The following is a 22253-nucleotide window of genomic DNA, read 5'->3' on the forward strand; positions in this document are numbered from 1 at the left end:
TGAAACTATTGCTTTGATGGCTTTGCCTTCACCTTCCCATGGCCAGCCCTGCCTTCCTGGTTCTTAGCTATGAGAATCCTTGGTTGACGCCTCCAGGTCTCTGGGGGCCCTTCCACCCATCTTGCCCATGGAGGCACCAGCCCCTCCAGTCACAGTGCTTCTCCTGCATCCTCATCTCCGTCCAGGGACTGACCACAGCCCATGAGCAGTTCAAGGCCACCCTCCCCGACGCCGACAAGGAGCGCTTGGCCATCCTGGGCATCCACAATGAGGTGTCCAAGATTGTCCAGACCTATCACGTCAACATGGCGGGCACCAACCCCTACACAACCATCACGCCTCAGGAGATCAATGGCAAATGGGACCATGTGAGTCCAAAGGCTGGGTGGGGCGTTGGCTGGGCCATTGGAAGTTTCATAAGGGTAGGGATTTGTGTCCCTTTTTTGGTTGATTGATTTGTATTGATTTCTTTCTTTTTTCTTTTTGTCACATAGTCAATACTCATTATCCGTCAAGATAATAAATGACCTGCATTTCTAGAGCAGGTCAATGTCTTCACTCCTGTTCTGTTACTGACTGGCGCCTTCCCTTCATGGGTTCTCTGTTTCCTCATCTGACGTACCGGGCAGATGGCTGGCCCCACCGCCAATGTCCCTTGATTGTTCCTGCCCCAGGTGCGGCAGCTGGTGCCTCGGAGGGACCAGGCCCTGACGGAGGAGCATGCCCGCCAACAGCACAATGAGAAGCTACGCAAACAGTTCGGCGCACAGGCCAATGTCATCGGGCCCTGGATCCAGACCAAGATGGAGGTGGGTCTCATTGTGGGAGGCAGGGATGGGGCTTCCACCCCTTCCCAGCGCCATCACAGACGGACAGGCTTGCTTTGTCCCATCCCAGGCAGGACCCATGGAGGACTGTTGGTCCTGAGCCCATGAGTACTCTGCTCCCCTACAGAGGGTGTGGAGCTCATGCGGGGAAGCCTGCAGGCTGATCCCACTCTCTGGCTTGGGAGCAAAGACCTACATAGGGACACCACTGAAGAGCCACATGAGAAAGTCCCACAGAGGGATCAGCGCCTGGGTTGCTGACTCAGCTTACCCTTATGGCTTATCTGGCTGACCAAGTCTCTGTTCCTCCATTACCACTGCTCCTGAGCAGTGAGTTTGGTCAAAGACGAGGATCTTCCCAGAGACAGAACTGAACCTTGGGAAGCGTGGGACATTTTGCTGGATTGTGTGGGCCAGATGGCAGGGGGCTGTAGATCAGGGAAGGGACATCTCTTGGGTGTCCCTCTGGGTTCCTTGAGGGCAGAGCCTAGGTTGAGTTCGTGTTTGTGTCTCCCCTGCACCCCACCCCCCATCTGCTTGGCAACTTGTTTGTAGTAGGTACTGAGGAAATATTTGCTGGATTGAATTGAGTGCATAGAAAGTGCTTTCACAAAAACGTTTGTTTACATGGATGGAGGGCAGACAGAAATAAGGGTTAGACCTGGCCCATGGAGACAGGTGGGTTGAGCTGGGCCAAGGCAGGCATCCTAGTTGCAGAACTGTAGGATCATGGCCACTGAGGAGGTAAGTCAGGTGCACTGAGGCCGTGAGGACCTGGCTCAGTGGGCACAGCCAGGGTCCCTGAGATGAGCGGTGGTCAGGAATAAGCTTAGGAAGGGAGTTTGAATAGCAAGCAGAGATTAGGTTAGCAGCTGAGCTTACATCCCCTTTCTGACAGGAGGTGTTTCATCCAGTGGTCACAATGCTTGTTACACACCTCTATGATGCTATTTCCATACCAAAGAGCCCCCACGCTGAATGTGTGTAGCTCCAGGCTTACTAATTACCCGATGGGCTCCCTGGTGCTAGGGTGGGAGCCGAGAATCATCTGAGGGGTTGACCAATGATATGGGGGCCCCAGTCTCCACCCCAGGAGCACAGTGGGGTCTGACAAGGGTCTCCTTCCTGGGTGAGCAGGAGATAGGGAGGATCTCCATCGAGATGCACGGGACCCTGGAGGACCAACTGAGCCACCTGCGGCAGTATGAGAAGAGCATTGTCAACTACAAGCCCAAGATTGACCAGCTGGAGGGTGACCACCAGCTCATCCAGGAGGCACTCATCTTTGACAACAAGCACACCAACTACACCATGGAGGTGGGTGGTACGGCCTTGCTTCTCTGGGGAGGAAGCCCCACTGCTCCCCCACCTGGGTCGGGGCAGGGGCCTGGCTATCATCTTCCAAGGAAACTGGCCATAGATTCTTGCTTTGAAGTGAGGCGGTACTCACTTCTCCTCACCCCAGGAGTTCTGGGTCTTTAATCCTCAATGTCTTCTGGATTTCCCAAGGAGCTTGTTGGCATACAGATTTTCGGAATTTGATTTACTGGGTCTGGGGTGGGGCTCAGGACTCTAAATGTTTAATAATCACCCCAGTGGTACTGATGCCCGTGGTCTCCAAACGCTGGCTTAGGCACCTACATTCGAAACAACTACTTGTTTTGACCTTGAAGGCATATGTGTGTGGTTATAGAGTTGGATGTTCAGAGAATCACTCAATTTTTTGTCCTTTAATCTTCCACTACCAAATTTGCCCTCCTCCTAACCTGACCCATGCTGGCAGTTCTGATCTCTGCTCTCCCAGGCAGAGGTGACCACCCTGCCCGTGCTTCCCTCATCATCCTCTGGGTCCTCTGCCCTGGTACATTGTCCTGGTTCCCCTGCCTCTGAAACTGTGAATCTGGGTGGAAGGCAAGGTTTGATTCCTTTGACCATTGGGTGGTCAGGGGAAGGAGTGGACAAGGGCAGCCTGGGCCCAGGCCTGTGGCCCCTATGCTGACAGGCCCCTTGCCCACTCCCAGCACATCCGCGTGGGGTGGGAGCAGCTCCTCACCACCATCGCCAGGACCATCAACGAGGTGGAGAACCAGATCCTGACCCGGGACGCCAAGGGCATCAGCCAGGAGCAGATGAATGAGTTCCGGGCCTCCTTCAACCACTTTGACCGGGTGAGAGACCCACTCCCTGCACTGGCTTCAAGCAGCCCCCTGCCCCAGGGCCCTGGAGGGCACTGCCCAAGGGTGTGGGCAGCTATGCCAGACCCAGTTCCTGGGCAGGTGAGGAGGAAGAAGGAGAGGGAGGAGCTGCCATCAGCCTTCCCTGACCCTGTCCTGCACGATGCTGGCCTTGGAAAGCCAGTCCTGGTATCCCATGAGCCTCTCTGCTTTCCTGGAAAGAGCTCATTGTGGGTGGAGAGAGAACCCCTGACCCCTGCTCTCCTACCGTGAGTCATCAGTCCTTGGGAGCAAGGCCACCATAGCCTCTAGTGAAGGCTTTTGGCCCCTAGCTGTGGGGACTGTCCTTTGCCTATGCCTCAGGACAGAGGAGCAGAAGCTCCCTCCTATCCCACCCCACCCCTGGGACAGCCTTTGGAATACTCTGCGGGATGTTAGAGTTGTCAGCTGGGTTCTCATCCAGCTCTGGCACAGGCCAGGTTTTACATGGGTGCCCCTCCCAGTGCCCTGGGGCTTTGGGGTGACCACATAGGGTGGGAGAGAGCATGGGGTTAGATGCTGCCCACCACCCTGCCTGCTTCACTGCCCTCCTGGTCCCTGACTGGGTGAAGCCCACCTGGAAGCTGGGGTGGGGCATCAGGCTGGGTGTGGGCTGGGCACATCTGGGGGCTTCTCACCCCCATGGCTCACTGTGCTCCCTTCTGGCCTGCTTCCCAGAGCAGGGTTTCGTGTGCCAGGGAGAGGGCACCCATGGGACCACGTCCATGTGTCTAACTGTGTGCACTTTTATTTCCCTTCCTCCCCTACCCCATCCACTATTCCACCCTCTTCATCCGCATGCCTGTGTCCCTGTGTCTCCCCACACGTGCTACCCTTTCCCCCGGGGCATGGCCCATCCCCTCCCCTCACGGCCTCCACCTCCCTGGCACCGCATGGCTCGCTGCCTGGCGCACGGCGGCCCCAGGATCACTCCGGCACGCTGGGTCCCGAGGAGTTCAAAGCCTGCCTCATCAGCTTGGGTTATGATATTGGCAACGACCCCCAGGTACTTGCCTCCTGCATGGAGCACGCTCAGGGCTGGCATCCGGGGCGAGAAATAACGCGTTTCTCCTTTTTCTCTTCTCTCTGTCTGTCTGGATCTCCCTGTCCCCCCTTTCCTGTGGGCCGTGGGGCTCCTCGTCTTCTGCTGTCCCCACCTGGCTCTTCCTCCCGCTACTCCGACTTGTGACTCTGCTCTCGGTTGTCTTTCGTGGGAACCTGCTCCGTGCCTGCCTTCCTCTCTCCTTGCCGTTCTCCATACTGTGGACGGACTTTTGCATCTCCCTGCTCTGTCTTCCCTCCTTCCTGTGGACATTTTCCCCGGTTGTGTATTTACATCTACTCCTATGTTCCTTGGCCCTTCCTGACCCTGAAACCATACACCTCATCCTCCCCTCTGGCCCTCTGTGCCCTGTCTTCCTGGCCCCGGGCCGGCCCTTTTTCATTCCACCTCTGACCCTCCTCGTGTCTTGGTGCCACTGCCCCCACAGAAGAAGATAGGCATGATGGACACAGATGATTTCCGCGCCTGCCTTATCTCCATGGGTTATAACATGGTAATGTAAACCCCACCCTCTGTCCTGGTGTGGAGCAGCCAGCTGGCCACAGAGGCCACGTCCTAGCCGTGGAGTCTGGAGGCCCTCAGGCGAGGGGCTGCCCTCCCCAGCAGCCTCAAGGTTGTGGTCCTTACAAGATGGTGCCTTGAAGGCAGAGCCTAGCTGCAGGGCCTGTGTGTCCTGGAGGCCTGGCCTTCTCACCCCAGTCTGTGCCAGTTTATCTTCGGTATTTACTGTGGAGACAGGCTTTCTCACTCCTACCATGGACAGCTGGGTTGGCCCACGGCTGGTAGGATGCACTGGTGGTTTGGACATTCTCGGTTTGGATTGGCTTGTACAAGGCGGGGAGATTTCTTACCATTCCCCTGGTAGTGGCTCCAGCCAAGCCTGCCATCCTGTGCCATTGCCCCAGGCTCCTCCCCAACCTTCTCAGCTGCCTGGCCTCATGCAGGCCTTCTGAACAGTACACACGCCTTAGCTGGGCAGCCAGGTGACTCCTGGGCCATGGTGCAAAGTGCAGAGCTCCTGGACAGTCCAGCGCAGGGGCGAGAGCACGGGTTCTAGGAGTAGTTAACCCAGAAGTAAATCTCAGCTCTGCCATCACCAGCTTGGGGGCCAGGATGAGGTGAGAACTGTTGTAAGGGTTAAACGAAGGAACCTACATGAGTGCTGTGCACTTGGCTGGCACATGGAAAGTGGGGAGAGCACAGGCTGTGGAGCCAGACTGCCCAAGTTCAAATCCCAGCTCTGCTACCTACTGGCTGTGTGACCTTGGGCAAGTCGCTAAGCCTGTCTGGGCCTCAGGCTTCTCATCTGATGGAAATAATAAATACCTAAATTGTATGGTTATGGTGAGGGTTACGTAAATTAAAATATACACAGCGCTTAGAATAGTGTCTGGTAAGCAATATATGCTGTGTGTTGTCTTATTACCAGCATTTTCATAACTTGCTCCAAGAGGAGCCCAGGCATTTGTAGGGGGTGGGAAGCTCTGAGTCGGGTCTTCACTGGTGGGTGTTGCTGTCATACCCTCAGGACGACCCAGGTTAGGTCAGGGGTTGCTGTGCCCTCTAACAGCCACAGGCCACTCTGAGCCCCCAGGGGCTTCAGGTCCCTCTGAGAAATTCCCAGCAGGCTGTGGCTCAGAGGCTGACAGGCCTGGGCTTGGCTCTTCTCTCCAGGGAGAGGCAGAATTTGCCCGCATCATGAGCATTGTGGACCCCAACCGCTTAGGGGTAGTGACATTCCAGGCCTTCATCGACTTTATGTCCCGTGAGACAGCTGACACAGATACAGCAGACCAAGTCATGGCTTCCTTCAAGATCCTGGCTGGCGACAAGGTATGTTTGCTATGGTGTGGGTGGCGAGCTGGGTTGGTAGGCACAGGTTGGGCTGGGATGTGGAGGGGAGATTGTGAACACTTAACATCACCCTTCATACAGGGTCCCGCAGGGCCCCACTGTATGCAGGTATACATATGTACGTGGGGTGTGTGTGTGTCCGTGTCTAGAAGTCCTAGGAGGGGGCTGGAATGTGGGACAGTGCAGTTCACAGCTGCTGGGCTTTGCAGCTGTCCTGACTGGCTGTCCTGACCACTCTCTCCGCAGAACTACATCACGGTGGACGAGCTGCGCCGGGAGCTGCCACCTGACCAGGCTGAGTACTGCATCGCGCGAATGGCCCCCTACACCGGCCCTGACGCCGTACCCGGTGCTCTGGACTACATGTCCTTCTCCACGGCGCTCTACGGCGAGAGTGACCTCTAACCCCTCTAACCCGCCCAGCCAGTCCTACACCCTTGCCCCCTGCGCCCTGCCCGTGCGAGCCCCGCCCTGCGCCTCCGCTGTCTCCTCTCTCCCGCTCGGGTTCTGCACTCAGCCTCCAACAGGGCGAGCTGGGACCCACGCGGCATCGAGCCTCCCTGCCCGCCAAGTGACAGTTTACAAATTATTTTCTGCAAAAAAGAAAAGAAAAAAAGTTACGTTAAAAAAGTGAAAAACAAAAAAAATGCATATTTTATTATAGAAAAAGTATTTTTTTCTCCACCAGACTTAAATGGAAAAGAGGAAGAATTAACTATTTGCACCGAAATGTTTTGTTTTGTTGTGACATAGGAAAATAATCAAGCACAATGTTTTATTCCATCCTTTTTATCAATTTTTTTTTTCTATCTGTTCCATCTGCTGTATTCATTTCTCCAATCTCATGTCCACCTTGATGTGGGAGTGGGGGGGGTAGGGGTGGGTGTAATCTTGTCAAAAGGCACATTGGTGCATGTGTTTGCTAGCTCACTTGTCCATGAAAATATTTTATGATATTAAAGAAAATCTTTTGAAATGGCTGTTTTTTAAGGAAGAGCATTTATGTCGCTTGTCTCATTTTTAAGTTCAGAGGTGTGATTAGCCTCTTCATCAGCACACGCTTTTTTTTTTTTTTCTTTTTAATTTTAATATTGCCTATTATTAAAAATGGTCAGGACAGAATTGGTATTGCTTGGCACAGGCCATATTAAAGCAGCAACGATCCCATGGCTTGCTCCTTGCTTGCTGTTTCACAGACATGTGTGTGGGTTCAAGGATGGTTGGGGCACCCGGACATCCCCCCTAATATGTTTTTGACCCTGACACATTCAATCTTCTTGCTCTTCAGTTTCTTTGTTTTAAAAAGGGAAAGGTGGTTTCCTCAGAAGGCTCTTCTGAATTGAAAATAAGGTCGTGGATGGTTAAGGTCCTAGATGGTTAAGTCCCACCTTGGTTTGTTTTTCCGTAACATCAAATAGTTCTGTGATAACTTGGTAATAAACACACTTTCTTTCAAATGACTTATACCCTTTTTTTTTTTTTTTAAGTGAGTTCTTTTATTTTTGCCACAGGGGACAAATTGAGTTGTCTCAGTAAAAGTTATCTCACCTTTTACTATTGAAGATGTCCCATAGACAGCAGCTATCCAGCATCACCTGGGAGCTTCTTGGAAATACAGACTCTTAGGCCCGCCCCCGGCCTTCTGAATCATTTTAACAATATCCCAGGGGATCTGTGTGCAAACTGTAGCTTCTCCTGTTTTTCCTCCTTACCTGTCTCTCCTCCCTGAGGCTCTTTTACTCAAAGTGCAGGCAATGAAGACTGTCAAAGATAGCATGGATAATAACAGCACAGTGGATTACAGAAATGGAAGTTAGCAACGGAAGCCGTAGATCTGTATTCCATAGTTTAGTGTGGTGGTGACAGGGAGTTGGGTCTATGGAGCCTGACTGCCAGAGTTCAAATCTATGACTGCCATTTCCAAAACGGGTAAATTGCACTATTGTTCTCTCACGTATTAGGTGGGGATAACAGTGCTATTGGAAAGTCAATGCAATAACAAACACATAGAGCTCCTAGGGTAGTAGTACAAATAAATGTTAGCTGTGGTCAATCTTATTTTAAATTTCAAGGGATTGGATTGAAGGATCTGTTAGAAAGAGAACTCTTAACATGATATGTCACCTCATTTAAGAGGACTAAGACTGAAGCAGAACTTACTGAACTGGGGCCAGCGATGACAGTCGGTACAGGGTCCTCTGGTTTCAGACTGAGTTCAGTAAGTGTCTGGAATACCTGCTGCCCTGGGAAAGAGGGTCCAGGTCAGGGGGCTGCTCAGGAGAAGGACACCGGTGAGGGGGCGAGGAATGTTGGCATTTACTTTAAGAAGCATTCCTGTAGGTATTACCAGTAGCTGGTAAAAGGTCCAGTAAATGTTCACCATGGGTCTGCTGTGGCTGCAGCTCCGTGGGGAACACCATGGAACAAGGCGCAAACCTGGTCTCAGAGAGTCAGTTTTGTGAAACAGGCCAATACACAAGATCCCTTGTTTTAGCTATTTACATGCAAGCCTAACCAAGAGGTCACAGTGTTATAGGACTTGAGGAGAGGGGGAAATGGTTCCAACCAGAAAGTTTCCCAAAAGCGCAAGCGCTTTTAACATGCCTCAGTTTCCAGAAGTACCAGTATGATCTGCTTCCTTATCAGAGCTCACTTTAAAAAAAAACCTCATCATTTGAACAAAAGTGAGTTTACCAAGTTATTCTACAACCTTAAGAGAAATGCCCTTGTTTGAGTTGCTCAATGTTAAGGGCACTTATATGTGTGCAAATAACAATGATTAAATTAATTTCAATTTGTTAAAGAGGTGAAAATTAAAAAATCTATTTCTTAAGCTTTTAAGGGCATCATGTACATCTTGCTATATTGATAATGTAACTTTTTCTGTAAAAATAACTTGTGCTTGTCCTAAGCATGCATACATTTAACAGATTAAATCCTCCCAATTAACCCCATTTGCAAACTTCGTTAAATGCCTTTTAATATTTTAAACCTATTTCCAAGTTTTAATAATTCTTTCCAGGACATCAGCCTCCCAACTCAGGCAGATTCAAATCCAAGCAACAAAACTCTTGCTTAGCACAAAGCAATTGAAATACTGTGTTTCCCTGAAAATAAGACCTAGCCCGGCAATCAGCTCTAATGTGTCTCTTGGAGCAAAATTAATTCAAAATAAGACCTGGTCTTATTTTATTATAAGACCCGGTTTTATATAATATAATAATAATATAATTCATATAATACCAGGTCTTGTATTAATTTTTGCTCCAAAAGATGCATTAGAGCTGATGGTCCGGCTAGGTCTTATTTTTGGGGAAACAAAGTATTATAAGTGTAGTAATCAACTTCTCTGGAGCAGTTCAAAGCCTCTCAAAGTTTGCTAACAATTCTCTTACACCTCCAAAATTAAAATCGCACATCTAATTTTAATTACACATTTCAGATGAAAACCACAATGCTAATATATGCCAGCTTCTATGACGTGTTCAAGCACCCTAAATTAATCCACACTGTCATGATTTGTACAAAACTGCTGAACACACCAAAATATTAATACTAAGGGTCTGATTCACTCCATTTATTTAGTTCCAAATGGGATTTCAAGTCCCCTCACTACTTGGTGGTTTTGGAGTCAAGGCTTCAGGATCGTGATACGCTGTATATCACTTGGAGATTCTAAACCAGGACACAAGATGAGGTGCTCACACACATCCAGGGTGATTCCACCCAAGGCACATGTGAACTCATGGCATGGGTTCTCATAGTCAGATACTGTCCCCACGCTCATGCTTTCTCCATCTGGCATTGGTTTTGCAGCCCATTGCATTGCTCACCCTTTGAATGTCTTTTGGATTTTGCCCTTGCCCAGCTTTCATCGTAACCTATTCCAACGTACTTTACATGATTGGGTAAATGGAATTCTCCATCCTGACCCAGGTGGCTGTTGATTGTTCCTGCATCAATGGGATAAATTCATTGCATCTCTTTCCTGCCTGTGTGGAACGTGCTTTGCTTTTCTATTTTCGTCTGCCTCTGCCTATCCGTGTATAGGGACTTGGTTGACACCCTCATGAGGGCCAACTACAAAATAGTTCCTCTGTCTGGCCTGTTAGCCTTTTAGCAAAATCCTAATGACCATTCTAGGTACCAGGCCTGTCCCAGGAATGTGCTGTGTGCTCCATCACTGGGCCAGCGCAGAGCTGTCCCCTGGACCTGGGATCAGTGCTTGGAGAGTACAGTCACCAGGCTGAGTGAGTTACCAGGACTGACATACAGGACTTTCCTAGCCTAAAAGGAGAGATTGGATGGAGGCTTTGTCAGCTCTCTGGCCTATGCAGGCCTTCTGGTGCTTAGTGTAGAGATGTCCACAAGTGGTGTGAGTCGGGCGGGGAGCACCTCTGAGCTGTCCAACCAAAACAGCCAGCGACGAGGGCCTGCCTTTCAGTGAGAGGAAAGAAATACAACCTCTTCCGACATCAGTACCCTTCAAGAGAGACGTGGATTTAAGCGTGCCCTGCCACTTACTAGCTGGGCAAATGACCTCCCCAAATGGGGTGGATAATGCTATTTCTTCCTGTGCCTGGCATGTGGTAGGTATTTTGTAAGTGGCAGTAAGTCTTAATACAGTTTTTAAAAGATCAGCTGTGGTTTGTTGTGCTATTTTAAATATGCTTAAAGAAAAAGGCCTGACTGTAGAAAAATACCATTCAGGGGAGTCCTCCACCAGTCTCTAAGCTCTGGTGGGCTGGATAGTGAGCCCCACAAGATGTCCTAATCCTGGAACATGTGATTTTGTTACTTTACATGGCAAATGGGACTTTGCAGATAGAATGAAGTTAAGGCTCTTGAGGTGGAGAGATTATTCTGGATTATCTGAGTGTGCCCTTATAAGAGGAAGGCCTAGTGCCAGAGGAGAAGTGATGATGAAAGCAGACATTGGAATGACGTGAAGCCACAAGCCAAGAATTTGGGCAGTGTCTAGCAGCTGGAAAAGGCAAGGAAACGGATTCTCTCCTTGAACTTCCAGAAGGAACGCAGCAGCCCTGCTGACGCATTTTGAATCTCTGACCTTTGGAACTAGAAGATAATAAATTTGTGTTATTTTAAGCCATTGCGTTTGTGGTAATTTCTTACAGCAGCGGTCGGAAACTAGTACATGCTTTGTTGTCCATTTCTCTGGTGAGCCTGGCTGCCTCACTGATACCAGCGTCCCATGTTACAGGCTTGAGGCTTTGGAGAAATCGCCCAGTTTCAAAGACCTGAGCTTGCAACATTGGCCCTGGCAAGGCTGCCTTAGCTGCTAGACCAGAGCCCCTAGCCCTAAAAATGCCAGTCCACAGAGGAGGGGGATGGATGCTGCAGAGCTCTGAAACCCCAAAAGGGCCGGAATGATGGCCCAGTAGGAGGTTGGTGGGCTGGTTAACTCAACGGGTTAGTGGCACTGGACTGAAGGGCTGACTGCTGTGGGTGGGCTTCCTCCCTGAATGGAGTAGATGAGTTCACATGGAGAAGGTCCCCAAAGTCACAGGCTGCTTCCTCACCCCAGACTAGGCCAAATTTAGGGGGACAGAACGGGTAACTGAGCAGTAGCACTGCCACCAAAAACCCCAAAGGACCCCATCTCTATGCAGTGCCCGAAAGAATGGCACTAGACACATAACCAGCCCCTCTCACACCTGGCATCAGGCAAACCTGTACGTCAGCTAGAAGCACACATTGAGGTCAAGAGGGTCCAAAGTTTACAAGACCGCCTGATAGGGTCCTTTAGCTAAACCATAGCTCCAGAAGTCAATCTGACCATCAGGACTTTCAAAGTCCCAAGAGTGGTGGGGAAGCGCCTGTCTGAAATGCAGTTAGGACCTGAGCAAACACAGCTAAGATGGTGCAGTAACACGGACCAAATAACCAGCTTCTAGACAAAACAAATAAGGCTTCAGGGTGTCTCCCTGAACCCCGGAGCTAGATGGCATCCCAGCTTTGGGTATAGACCAGCTGCAGGAACTGGAAAGCCCTCGGGGAACCTGAGAGCTGCTTTCTGTCCATCTTATCTCGGCTCCTCCCTATGTATCAGCTTCACTGCTCTCCAGAGCCCAGCTTTCTCTGGTCACTCATGACCCCTGTGATGGGAAGAGGCCAACCTCACAGTGCCCCAATGTTTACGTTTCCTCTACACAAGAGGTCAGTCCCAATTCCAAGTTTGCAGGAGCCACTTGGCCCAGCCTGGCCTGGTCTGACACGATGTTGAGGCTGAGGCCATTGCTCAGAGGCTACCATGTTTCCTCGAAAAGAAGACCTAGCCAGACAATCAGTTCTAATGTGTCTTTTGGAGCAAAAATTAAATATAAGACCCAGTGTTATGTTAGATAAGACCTGGTCTTATTTTATTATAAGACCAGGTCTTATATTAATTTTTGCTCCAAAAGATGCATTAGAGCTGATTGTCCAGCTAGGTCTTTTCGGGGAAACACGGTAGGTGGGACAGATAACCCAAAAGGGGGCCTGATAAGGACTACCTCAATTCACCCTCAATTTTCGCATCTCTGAGACTGGGATGCTTCACAGCCAATCGCAATTAATGGTGACTTAGCAGGTGGCAGTCATGACTTAGTGTTATTGCCTCACCATTTGATATAGGAATGCGAATCCCGGTTTTGTCTCAAATTACCATTAACACCTTCTAGTAAGATCAAACACCAGATCAAAGCCTGAAGAATGGGTATGCAGATGGAAAATCAATTGTGGAGCCCCACACCCAATCCTCACACAGTACTAGAGCACTCAGACCCACTGGCTGGAGAATATATTCCTGCTGCTGCGTTAAGAAGGGAACACCAAGTGTGCAAGGAGGGGCTGCCACCTCTCTGGGCTGCCTCCAGGTTTCTTCAGGTGCAGCCAGCAGGTGGCAGGCAGGGTGAGAAAATAGGGAGCTTCCTGTGTATCTGTGGGAGGAGTGGGGAGTCCTGGTGGTCAGGCGTGTGGGCACTCAGAAGACTGTCATTGGGCACCTGTAGGAGGCCCCAGGTTTAGGAACAAAAATTCTCATTTTATAATTCAAGGCAATGAGAAAATAGGGTTCTTTATGTAAAACTTGTCTTTATAGGTTATATTTTAGAACACTTTTATTCACTAAGGGCTGCCTGGAGTAGGGTGGATGTAAATGGAATCCTGGGGCAAAGCAACTAACCAAGAGTCCAGTAAGCCCCCATTATGGCTTCCCACCTTCCCCTTCCCCACACAGCTACCAGAAAATGCTGCTTTTCAGAAAGCTGGTCTTATAATAAGCTAGGTGGATGCTGCCCTCCAGTGGTCAAATGTGTCCTTACAGCGTTTCCCAGAGAGGACCAGGGAGTAACCAGAGCCCTCACCCACCTGCCTTCAATTTGCCCTGCTCCCAACAGGTCCCAGCTGGCTTATTCCTGAGGTGGTGAGGGGCCTTGATCTGTGCCACCGAGGGACAGCAGAAGCAACCAGGCACATTTGGAAGGAGAAAAACAATGGCTGACGTTGAACCCTTGATGTTGGGGACCTCTGCATTGTCTGGCAAGGGTCACAGAGTGAGTGCAGGATGGTAAGTGCCCCCGCTGCCGGGCACAGGCTTGAGTGAGGGTTTGCTGGACCTATGGAGCAGCTGCCCCAGGTGTCACTAGGGTAGCATCAACCCAGCTGATTCCTGGGAAAGGCCCTGTGGGAAAGTTGAGGTGCTATAACAGGCCGATTGGGAGCCAAGTCCTGGTGACCGTGGGGCTGCTTTTGAGGGAAGCCCACAGAGAGCAAATAAATCAGGACAGGACACGTACTCTGCATGGAAGAGATCCCGTACAGGTAAGTCCAGGGTTTGCTTAGGGGACTGGAGGAACCAGAGCAGCATGAAAACTCTGAGTCAGGCTGGGTGGGGGCAGCCAGCCTCCTTGCGATCTGCAGCAGCCAGCTGAAGTCCTGGCCAGCCTAACGGCTGCGTAAGGGCACTCAGGGAGGTGGGAAAGTCTTCTGGGGCAGTGGCCACAGGCCTGATGGCTTCCCAGGCCCAAGGCCTTAAGCGTCTTGGGGACCTCTGCCTAGACCCAGTGATTTGGGTGGAAAGCAGACCCTGTGAGTCTCAACCCTGCTTTGTGGATTGAGGACTGAGCCCTCATGGCTGAGTGGGGGAAGGGTTGACTGCACTAGGCTCTGAGAGGCCCAGAGGAAAATACGCTGCCAGCTCCTCCACCCTGAAATGGCCTAGGTGTGTGAAGGGGCGTGGGGGGCAGCGTGGACAAGCCACTGGGGTGGAAGGATGGAGCTGTGAACAGTGTATTTCCAGCTTCTGCTTTACATGTGGTGGTGTATGTATGGCCTTTGGCAGTTGCCAAACCTTTTAAGCTTTACATGGGGTCTAAACCCTGGAGCCACCTGGCCCTGGAGGGCGAGGGGAAGGGTTGGTGGCTGACCTAGCTGCTCTTGCACAGACAGTGGGTCCCTAAGTAGGAGGCTGGCGGGCAAGATGATGCTTGCTTTGCTTCCCAAAACCAATAAGATTGCTTTCCCACTCCCCATCCCTCAGGACCAGGGGGCTCCCCTCACTCCCACACCCCATAGTGCTTCTTTCTTTAGTGTCTGCCCCCCTTACACTTTATACCATTTTGTATTGTCTGATAATTTTTTTTTTGCATGAAGCAAGTGTTATTTTTATAATTATATGTAACACAATTTGCATTTGGGAAAAACTACAAATTAGAGAATCTTCAGGAACACAGGCTAACTCAACTAGAACAATAACTTCATTTAAAGGGGGATCAAATATATGGTGATGGAAGGAGAACTGACTCTGGGTGGTGAACACACAATGGGATTTATAGATGATGTAATACAGAATTGTACACCTGAAATCTATGTAATTTTACTAACAATTGTCATCCCAATAAATTTAAAAAAATAAAAATAAAAATAACTTTATTTAAAAGAAATGTGTTCTCACAGATTTCTAAGAAAACATCCCAGAACCCAGTTTGAGAAAATCCTAACTTGGAAAGTTAAGGTCTTAATGTAAAATGTCTTTTAAATGTGAAATATTGGTATAAAAATGTCACCTTTAAAACTTGTAAAAAAATCTTCAGATTACTTATTGAAATAAACACAAAACTTAAAAATGCTCATAGGATTTTTGGTTCCCGAGTACAAACAGATGTAAGGGCCCCAGTCTGAAAGTGAAACATGTATGGATGGATACAAGGTAGATCCTGAGAGCTTTGTCTTTCTTGGTGTGCCTAAACCTTGCTCACTAAGAAATATTAATACAAAGTATCACCAACAATTGCATGAGAAGAATTCGCAGGTGATGGCATGCAGGAGTGCTCAAAATGTAAGCCCCAAATAGGGTATAAAGGAAATCATAGGCTTGTGTAGAGGAGAAAAAATGTCTTTCCTTCTACCCTTCTAAGTTCTGGACTGGGCCCTGTAACAAAAGACAGATTAACATGAGAAAAGCATATAAATGTATTTAATATAAGTTTTAAGTGACACAGGAACCTTCATAAGGAAATGAAAACCCAAAGAAGTGGTTAAACCTGGGCGTTTTCATGCTAGGTTGGATGAAGTGTGGAAAGTTGTGGAGAAATATGATAGGACAGAGGGTACGAGCTACGGGTAGTAACCTGGGGAAATTTAGCAAGTCCTGTTCCATTAGATTCCTCTCGGCATCCCTCCATCTTGGAGATAAGGAAGCCCCTTTCTTCCAGGCCTAGGGAGGGCACCTCTCTCAGGAGGGTTTATGACTTGCTTCAGGGGAAGGTCAGAAAGTCCTTCTTGCACGCGCTGTTTCTCAGATTCCTTCAGCTTAAAATATTTAATATGCCAGGTGTCATATTTTGACGTAGAAGATGAACCCCGTTATTTGAAAGCTCAAGCTCCAGAGTCTAGCTGCTTATTTTTCAACTTGAGCTCTTTTCCCAACTGCATGACCTTGGGCAACTTAAGTAATTCTCTTAACTTCAGTTCCTTTACGGGGTTTGTTAAAAACAAGACTGGGCGGCCGGATGGCTCAGTTGGTTAGAGCATGAGCTCTTACAGTATTGCCGGTTTGATTCCCACGCGGGCCAGTGAGCTGCACCCTCCACAACTAGATTGAAGGACAATGACCTGGAGCTGATGGGCCCTGGAGAAACACATGGTTCCCCAATATTCCCCAATAAAATTAAAAATGAAAACAAAAAACCCCAGAAGACAACAGGTACAAAATGGAGTCACTTATGCTAAGCTCTGTGTCACCCTTCTGTCTATAAAAGTCTGTCATTTCATGCAGCTCCTGGGAGTTCCTTCTGCTAGATTGGATGACACCGGATTTGAATTGATATTTGCTCAAATAAACTCTTAAAATTTTTAATATGCTTCAGGTTACCGTGTTTCTCCGAAAATAAGACCTAACCAGACCATCAGCTCTAATGTGTCTTTTGGAGCAAAAATTAATATAAGACCGGATATAATATATAATATAATTAATATAATATAATATAATATAATATAATATAATATAATATAACATAATATAATATACCAGGTCTTATATAAGACCCGGTATAATATAATATAGTATAGTATAATATAATATAATATAGTATAGTATAATATAATATAGTATGATATAATATAATACCGGGTCTTGTATTAATTTTTGTTCCAAAAGACGCATTAGAGCTGATGGTCTGGTTAGGTCTTATTTTTGGGGAAACACGGTATCTTTCAACAGGTTAGAAATAAGCTCCATTTGAGGACTATTTGGAGGATTAAGTGGGGGTGTTTGGCAGAGGGAGTGCAAAGCATCTAGCACATAACAAGCTCTCAATAGTAAACACATTCTATCCCAATATTGTGTTTATGTATCAGTGAATGACTGTATATAGGAAACCACCCCAAATTTTCAGTATTTATTTGTGAGTGGTGGTATCGTGCTGACTTTATACTGTCCCAACTTCTCCATTAGAAAAAGTGTCGTTTTAAAATAATGTTTTTTAAAAATTGTGTTTTTTTCCCATAGAAAGAAATGGAAAATACTGCCTGCCATGCAAACAGGAGTCACTTCTGCAGCTGCTCACCAGGAGCTGCCTCAGCCTGGTCAGAGGTAAGGGTGAGGGCTTTGCAGTCAGGCCCGGGTTCAAATCCCAGCTCTGCCACTTTCTCTAAATTCCCTTTTTCTGATCTCTTCTCTAAAGCGGGATCAGCGGGGTTCCAGGAAGAGGAAGTGAAATAACTGGTGTGGAACAATCTGCCTGCAGGCAGCCCTGTTTTCACTAATCATTTGCAATTTGCTCCACCAGACCAAAAGTGGGGGCTCAGAAAAAACGGGGCAGTTTCTGTGTACCGGGGCTGGGAGGCTGTTTCATCTGAGGGGTGCAGGCTTCCCCCCACCTTTTGCAGCCCCAAAAGGCTAATCCTAGGTGAAAACAAAGAACACTAGCCTCTATCAGGCTCTTGCCCATTGTGTGGCCCAGCGGTAACAGCTGCCTGCTGTCTTTGGGTCTGGGGATCAAGACCCCAGGCTCATCCTGGAGGAGGTGCTGGGGCCACAGGCCACCCAGGACCCTGTCCCCTCCCCCAACAGCTCCATGCAGCTACTCGGGTCAGCTAGACTCTGAGGGCTACGAGGTTTTATACACACACACACACACACACACACACACACACACACACACACACACGTGCGTGCGGGGGGGGGGCAGGGGAGAGAGAAATTTGGGTTACAGAAGAGCTCACACTGTAAGTGTTTACATTTCAACAAATGAATGCATCACAAATCACTACAGGATTAATTAGCATTTTAATTCAATTACCATAGGCTCTGTGGTCTCCTGATGGACCTCACATTTTAATTGTATGATGAACTTTCCCCTCAAATCTTGTCAAAGTACCTGTAAGCATAGTGAGGAGGACCAAGTCCAACCTGAGGCCCTGGCCACGTGGCCCTGTGGTCTCCCCGTGCTTTAGCCCTGACCCAGGTGGTATTCCTGCACTGGAGATGGACCCCGGACCAGACACCATGGCTGCACTTATGGGAGGGTGTCCATTTCTCATTAGGTGCCTTTAAAGCAGGATCAGCAATTTATAGTCCTAGCAGCCTGCCTTGTTCCCCCTGGGTGACACCTGCAAGTGGAAGTGACCCTGTGGTGTTGATTTGCATGTCCCTGTTTACCCTGCCCTCCGGCCTCTGCCCCATGTTTGTGGTGATGGGTGATGAGAGTTTTGTATCACAACCAATCTGGGTCCCCTGATGAGACTTTGTTTGAGACTTTGATGAGGCACAAAGATTGGTGGGGGTGGGGGGAGCGACTGACTTACAAAGTGTCTTGTAAAACAGCTTTGTAGTGGGAATGTGGTATTTCCTTTCAAATGTAAAAGGGCCTCTTGGGTTAAATTGCATTTGGTCATAACAAAGCCTTGCTCTGTTGGAGCTGAGCTCCTTGGCTGAGTTGATTGTGTCCCTGGGGTGTCAGACTCTTCAGCTAGGGTTCACATCCCATGGGTGCAGGCCTTGGGCAAATCATTCCACCTGGCTGAGCCTCAGTTTCTTCATCTATATAATGGGTTAATGAAAGAGGAGCTAATGGTATGTGAAGCACTCCTCTAGGATGATCCTTGTTTTTAAAGTTTTGAGTCTAATTTTTCCCAAAACTTCCTCTACACGGCTTCTATAACATGTCTATAGCCTGCTCCCTGAGCTAAGCCTATAGTGATTCTTAAATTTTTTTTCCATTGTTAAATACACATAACAAAACTTACCATTTTAACCATTTTAAAGTGTGAGTTCTGTGGCATTAAGTACATTTGCATTGTTGTGCAATCATCAGCATCATCTCTAGAACTTTGTCATCTGCCCTAATGACACTCTACCCATTAAACACTCACTCCCTGGTTCTCAGACTTTTGGGTCTCAGGACCCTTTATGTAATCGAGTGAAATCTCAAACTGCTCGTTGCCCAACAGACAATAAGTTGAGTGACAAGGAGTTGGGGCAAGGAAAGTGACTTTATTGAGAAAGCCAACAAGCTGAGGTGATGGTGAACTAGTGTCCTAAAGAGCCATCTTGAGAAAGGATAGAATTCAGGCTACTTTTATGTCAGAGGAAGTGGGGAACAGGAGGGGGTAGAGGTCAGGAGGTGATTGATGACCACAGACATCTGTACACCAGCAAGCGTCCGAGGCAGATGGTGAAACTTCTTTGCTTTTGGTCAACAAACTCTGGTTGCTGGGGTCCTACGTGGTACCACATAAACCTTTTAATAAACTATCTTTTGATAAACAATCATTAGTTTTGTACATACCTTCCTTATCTCCTTGGGGAGGTAGTTTTGAGCAGGGAGGTTGTTTCAGTAATTCCTAGGCTACAGGTTAGGTTCCTTTAATGATTAGCATATCTGTGTGCAGCTGTCCACTCACTGTAGGTACAAATATCTGTGGATCCCTGAGAGTAGCAAAGCCACCGTGGTGGTATAGGTGAGAAGTGCTGGCAGGGAGGTGTGTCTGGGCAGAGGAGAAGGGGACCAGTGGGCCTGGGAGAATTGCAGGCTGCCTGGAGGTGGCCTTCCACCGAGACTTCAGACCCGAAGCATAAACTTCGAGTCCACCAGGCCTGGCAGGAAGAAGTTGAACACACAAGTGTCAGTGAGAACAAGGCCCAAGCCCAGGGCAAGGGGAGGGCATGCATGATGACTATTGGGTCCTTGTTGGGGAGTGGCTGCAGCCTAGGGGAGGAGAAAGGAGAGGTGTCCCTCAGCCTCTCTGGGGGACAGCAACCCTGGTTTGGCCTGCTGTTCCCACTGGCTCCCTTGAGGCTAGAACCCAGACACGTCTTGCCAGCGGACTCTGCTGTCATCAGCTGTTTTGAAAGTGAAGGTCCTGGCCTAAACATCCTGCTGGCCAGTTTCAATCTGAACAGAGAACTTGCAATTACCGTATTCTCTTTCCCCAAACTGCCACCTTTGGGAGCTCCTATGGCCTCTTTCCCCAGGGTCTGGGGTGGGCAGAAGAGCAAGGGGCAGGCTGGTTGGTAAAGACCCAGTGGGCCTGGGAAGGCAACAGGAAACCCATAATTAGAGCTGGGGAGACAGGAGGTGGAGATAGGCCGGGGAGGCCAAGCTTACTGAGCTGTTCCAGAACCAGAGGAGCTTGAGCCATGAACTAGGGCTTTCTAGAAGCTTCTGAGCCTAGAGCTGAATAAGGATCTCAAAAGAGCTGACGCGAGTGACCTACGTACTCTGGATCTAGTAAGCAGCAGAAGCAGGATTCAAACGCAGGTTTGCTGGGCCCCTACGCCCTATGCTTCCCTCTATATTGTCCTAATCTACTTCCTTCTGGATAAAGTTAAGGGGACAAAGCCAAAGCCAGTTTGTCATTCCTGTCCTCAAGTCCTGGATAATTCCTGTCAGCTCTATTTAGGACATAGTGAAACAGGCGGCGAGCTCCCTCAGCTGTGCTTGAGCTGTAGCCCTGACCATTTGTGCCCCAGGGGCAGATTACGATGCATGGGGGTCTCTGTATCTGTTGCCCACGCAGACACGAGCCGTGATTTGGTTTACCCATCAGTTCTGTTCTGTCGAATGTTTCCTTTTAATACATGACTCATGACTTTATTTCCCACTTGCCACAGTCTTAAGGTAAGGCTGATGGCTGTGAATCAAAAATTTGTTTCCAAAATTTTTGTTGTCGTTGATTTGAGATATCTTGGTTAAATGGTTGGTAGTCGATCCCTCCCCCCCACACCCCATGAAAGTTATCTCTGCATTTCAAAACCCATGGATCCATTCATAGACCTACTCACTTTACTCTGAAACCCTAACAGTGGTCCCGGGCACTCGGACACCGAGAGAACTGGTTTTCTTTGGAAAATGTGCCGGTTTTTTTTTGTTGTTGTTGTTTTGTTTTCTTTCTAACTGAAGAAGAGTGTGGGTTTTGGAGTCAAACAGACTTGATTTTCAGTCCTGGCTTTGGCACTCACTGAAGACAGACCCTGGGCAAGTGTCAGCCTCTTAGTTTCAGTTTCCTAAAGGATCAAAGGAGACAATCATAACGCCTGCCTTGTAAGAATTGAGTGAAATCATCTGTGTAAGTCCCTGGTATGGCATTTGTACTTACCAGGCAGCCAGTAATGCCGCTGCCATTCCTCAAGAGCAGCAGCCGACTTTGCCCAGCCGCTCACATCTCGCTTGTCTAACGGGTATGACCTTTGTGGAGGGGGCATTGGTGACCTGTTGCCAGTGTTGGGATGGATATGTCCCTTTGATATTCTAGACATTCGACCTCAAGGATTCAATCTTAGGGAAGTTGTAGGATGAGCACAAAGCTTTGTTGCCAGAGGGTCACTGCAGCACTGTTTATAGAGCAAAACTCTGGAGGCAGTCAAACTGTCCAAGAGAGATTGGTTAAACAAATTAGAAAATGTCCATAGGATATAACATCATATACATGTTAAAAAGCGTGGTCTCCAAGAACGTTTCAAGGACATGGGAAGTTTTTCATGATATGAGAATTGGCGGAAAAAGTGGTATGCAAAATTATTTGTAGTTCATTCATAACATTGTAAAACAGAAAATAGGAACACATAGGAATAGGCTGAAAATATACCAGTGTGTTAGCAGTTGCTGTAATTGTGTAGGATTTCTTTTTATAGTTTTCTCTATTTAAAATTTTCTATAATAAACAGGTATTATTTTGAAAATTCAGAATATTCACGAGAATATTCACACTCACCATGGAAAAATAGAGTTTTCTTCAAATTCTACTTATGAAGAAGTAAGTATCTTCTGTATAAAACCTAACTCTTTGATGCAAAAACATTCTTCAAGTTGTTAAATATTAAAATCATTTCTTATTCTAATTAAATTCTTGGGTCAAATGCTGCCATGGAAACTATGGAATAACGAATGTAACTAATAAATAACTTACTGAAAGAGTATGCATGCTCATAGTAAAAATATATGTAGGACAAAATATACATAATAAAAATTTTGCCACCCCAAGAAGCAACTACTATTATGTTTCTTATACATTCTTCCAGAATGTTTCCATGCATATACAAGCATATATGATTATATACGTACTTTTTATTTAATTTTACAGAAGAAAATAAATTACATATTGTGCTTTAAGGCCTTTTCCAAAAATAGCTTTACTGAGGTATAATACATACTATAAAATCCAGTCATTTTAACAGTATGATTCAATGATTTTAAAGTAAATTTGCAAAGTTGTGCAAGCATCACCACAGTCTAGAATGGTCATCATGGTTCTTTCTCAGTTAACATTACAACTTGGAGATGGGTCCGTAACAGC

The 22253-nt window shown here is 47.9% G+C and overlaps 1 protein-coding gene and 1 long non-coding RNA gene across 5 annotated transcripts in view; both read left to right on the forward strand.

Moving 5' to 3' along the window:
* Positions 1–7417, forward strand: part of ACTN1 (actinin alpha 1) — an 88803-nt gene extending 81386 nt beyond the window's left edge. Inside the window, exons 15-22 of one of the 3 annotated variants that reach the window (XM_019733475.2) lie at positions 186–368; positions 675–809; positions 1965–2144; positions 2849–2995; positions 3966–4046; positions 4531–4596; positions 5778–5936; positions 6204–6937. In XM_019733475.2, coding sequence (XP_019589034.1) covers positions 186–368; positions 675–809; positions 1965–2144; positions 2849–2995; positions 3966–4046; positions 4531–4596; positions 5778–5936; positions 6204–6362 — 1110 coding nt within the window. In that variant the 3' untranslated portion in view covers positions 6363–6937. Of the gene's footprint in view, positions 1–185; positions 369–674; positions 810–1964; positions 2145–2848; positions 2996–3965; positions 4047–4530; positions 4597–5777; positions 5937–6203 lie in introns of all 3 variants that reach the window. The other 2 variants (XM_019733476.2, XM_019733477.2) reach the window with 2 other exon arrangements.
* A 5918-nt stretch (positions 7418–13335) lies between these two features.
* Positions 13336–22253, forward strand: part of LOC141570539 (uncharacterized) — a 35472-nt gene continuing 26554 nt past the window's right edge. For both annotated transcript variants that reach the window (XR_012494629.1, XR_012494628.1), the window contains exons 1-2: positions 13336–13778; positions 16966–17049. This is a non-coding gene — a long non-coding RNA (uncharacterized LOC141570539). The remainder of the gene's footprint in view (positions 13779–16965; positions 17050–22253) is intronic.

The sequence above is a fragment of the Rhinolophus sinicus genome, linkage group LG03 (assembly GCF_036562045.2).
Source record: "Rhinolophus sinicus isolate RSC01 linkage group LG03, ASM3656204v1, whole genome shotgun sequence".
Taxonomy (NCBI): domain Eukaryota; kingdom Metazoa; phylum Chordata; class Mammalia; order Chiroptera; family Rhinolophidae; genus Rhinolophus; species Rhinolophus sinicus.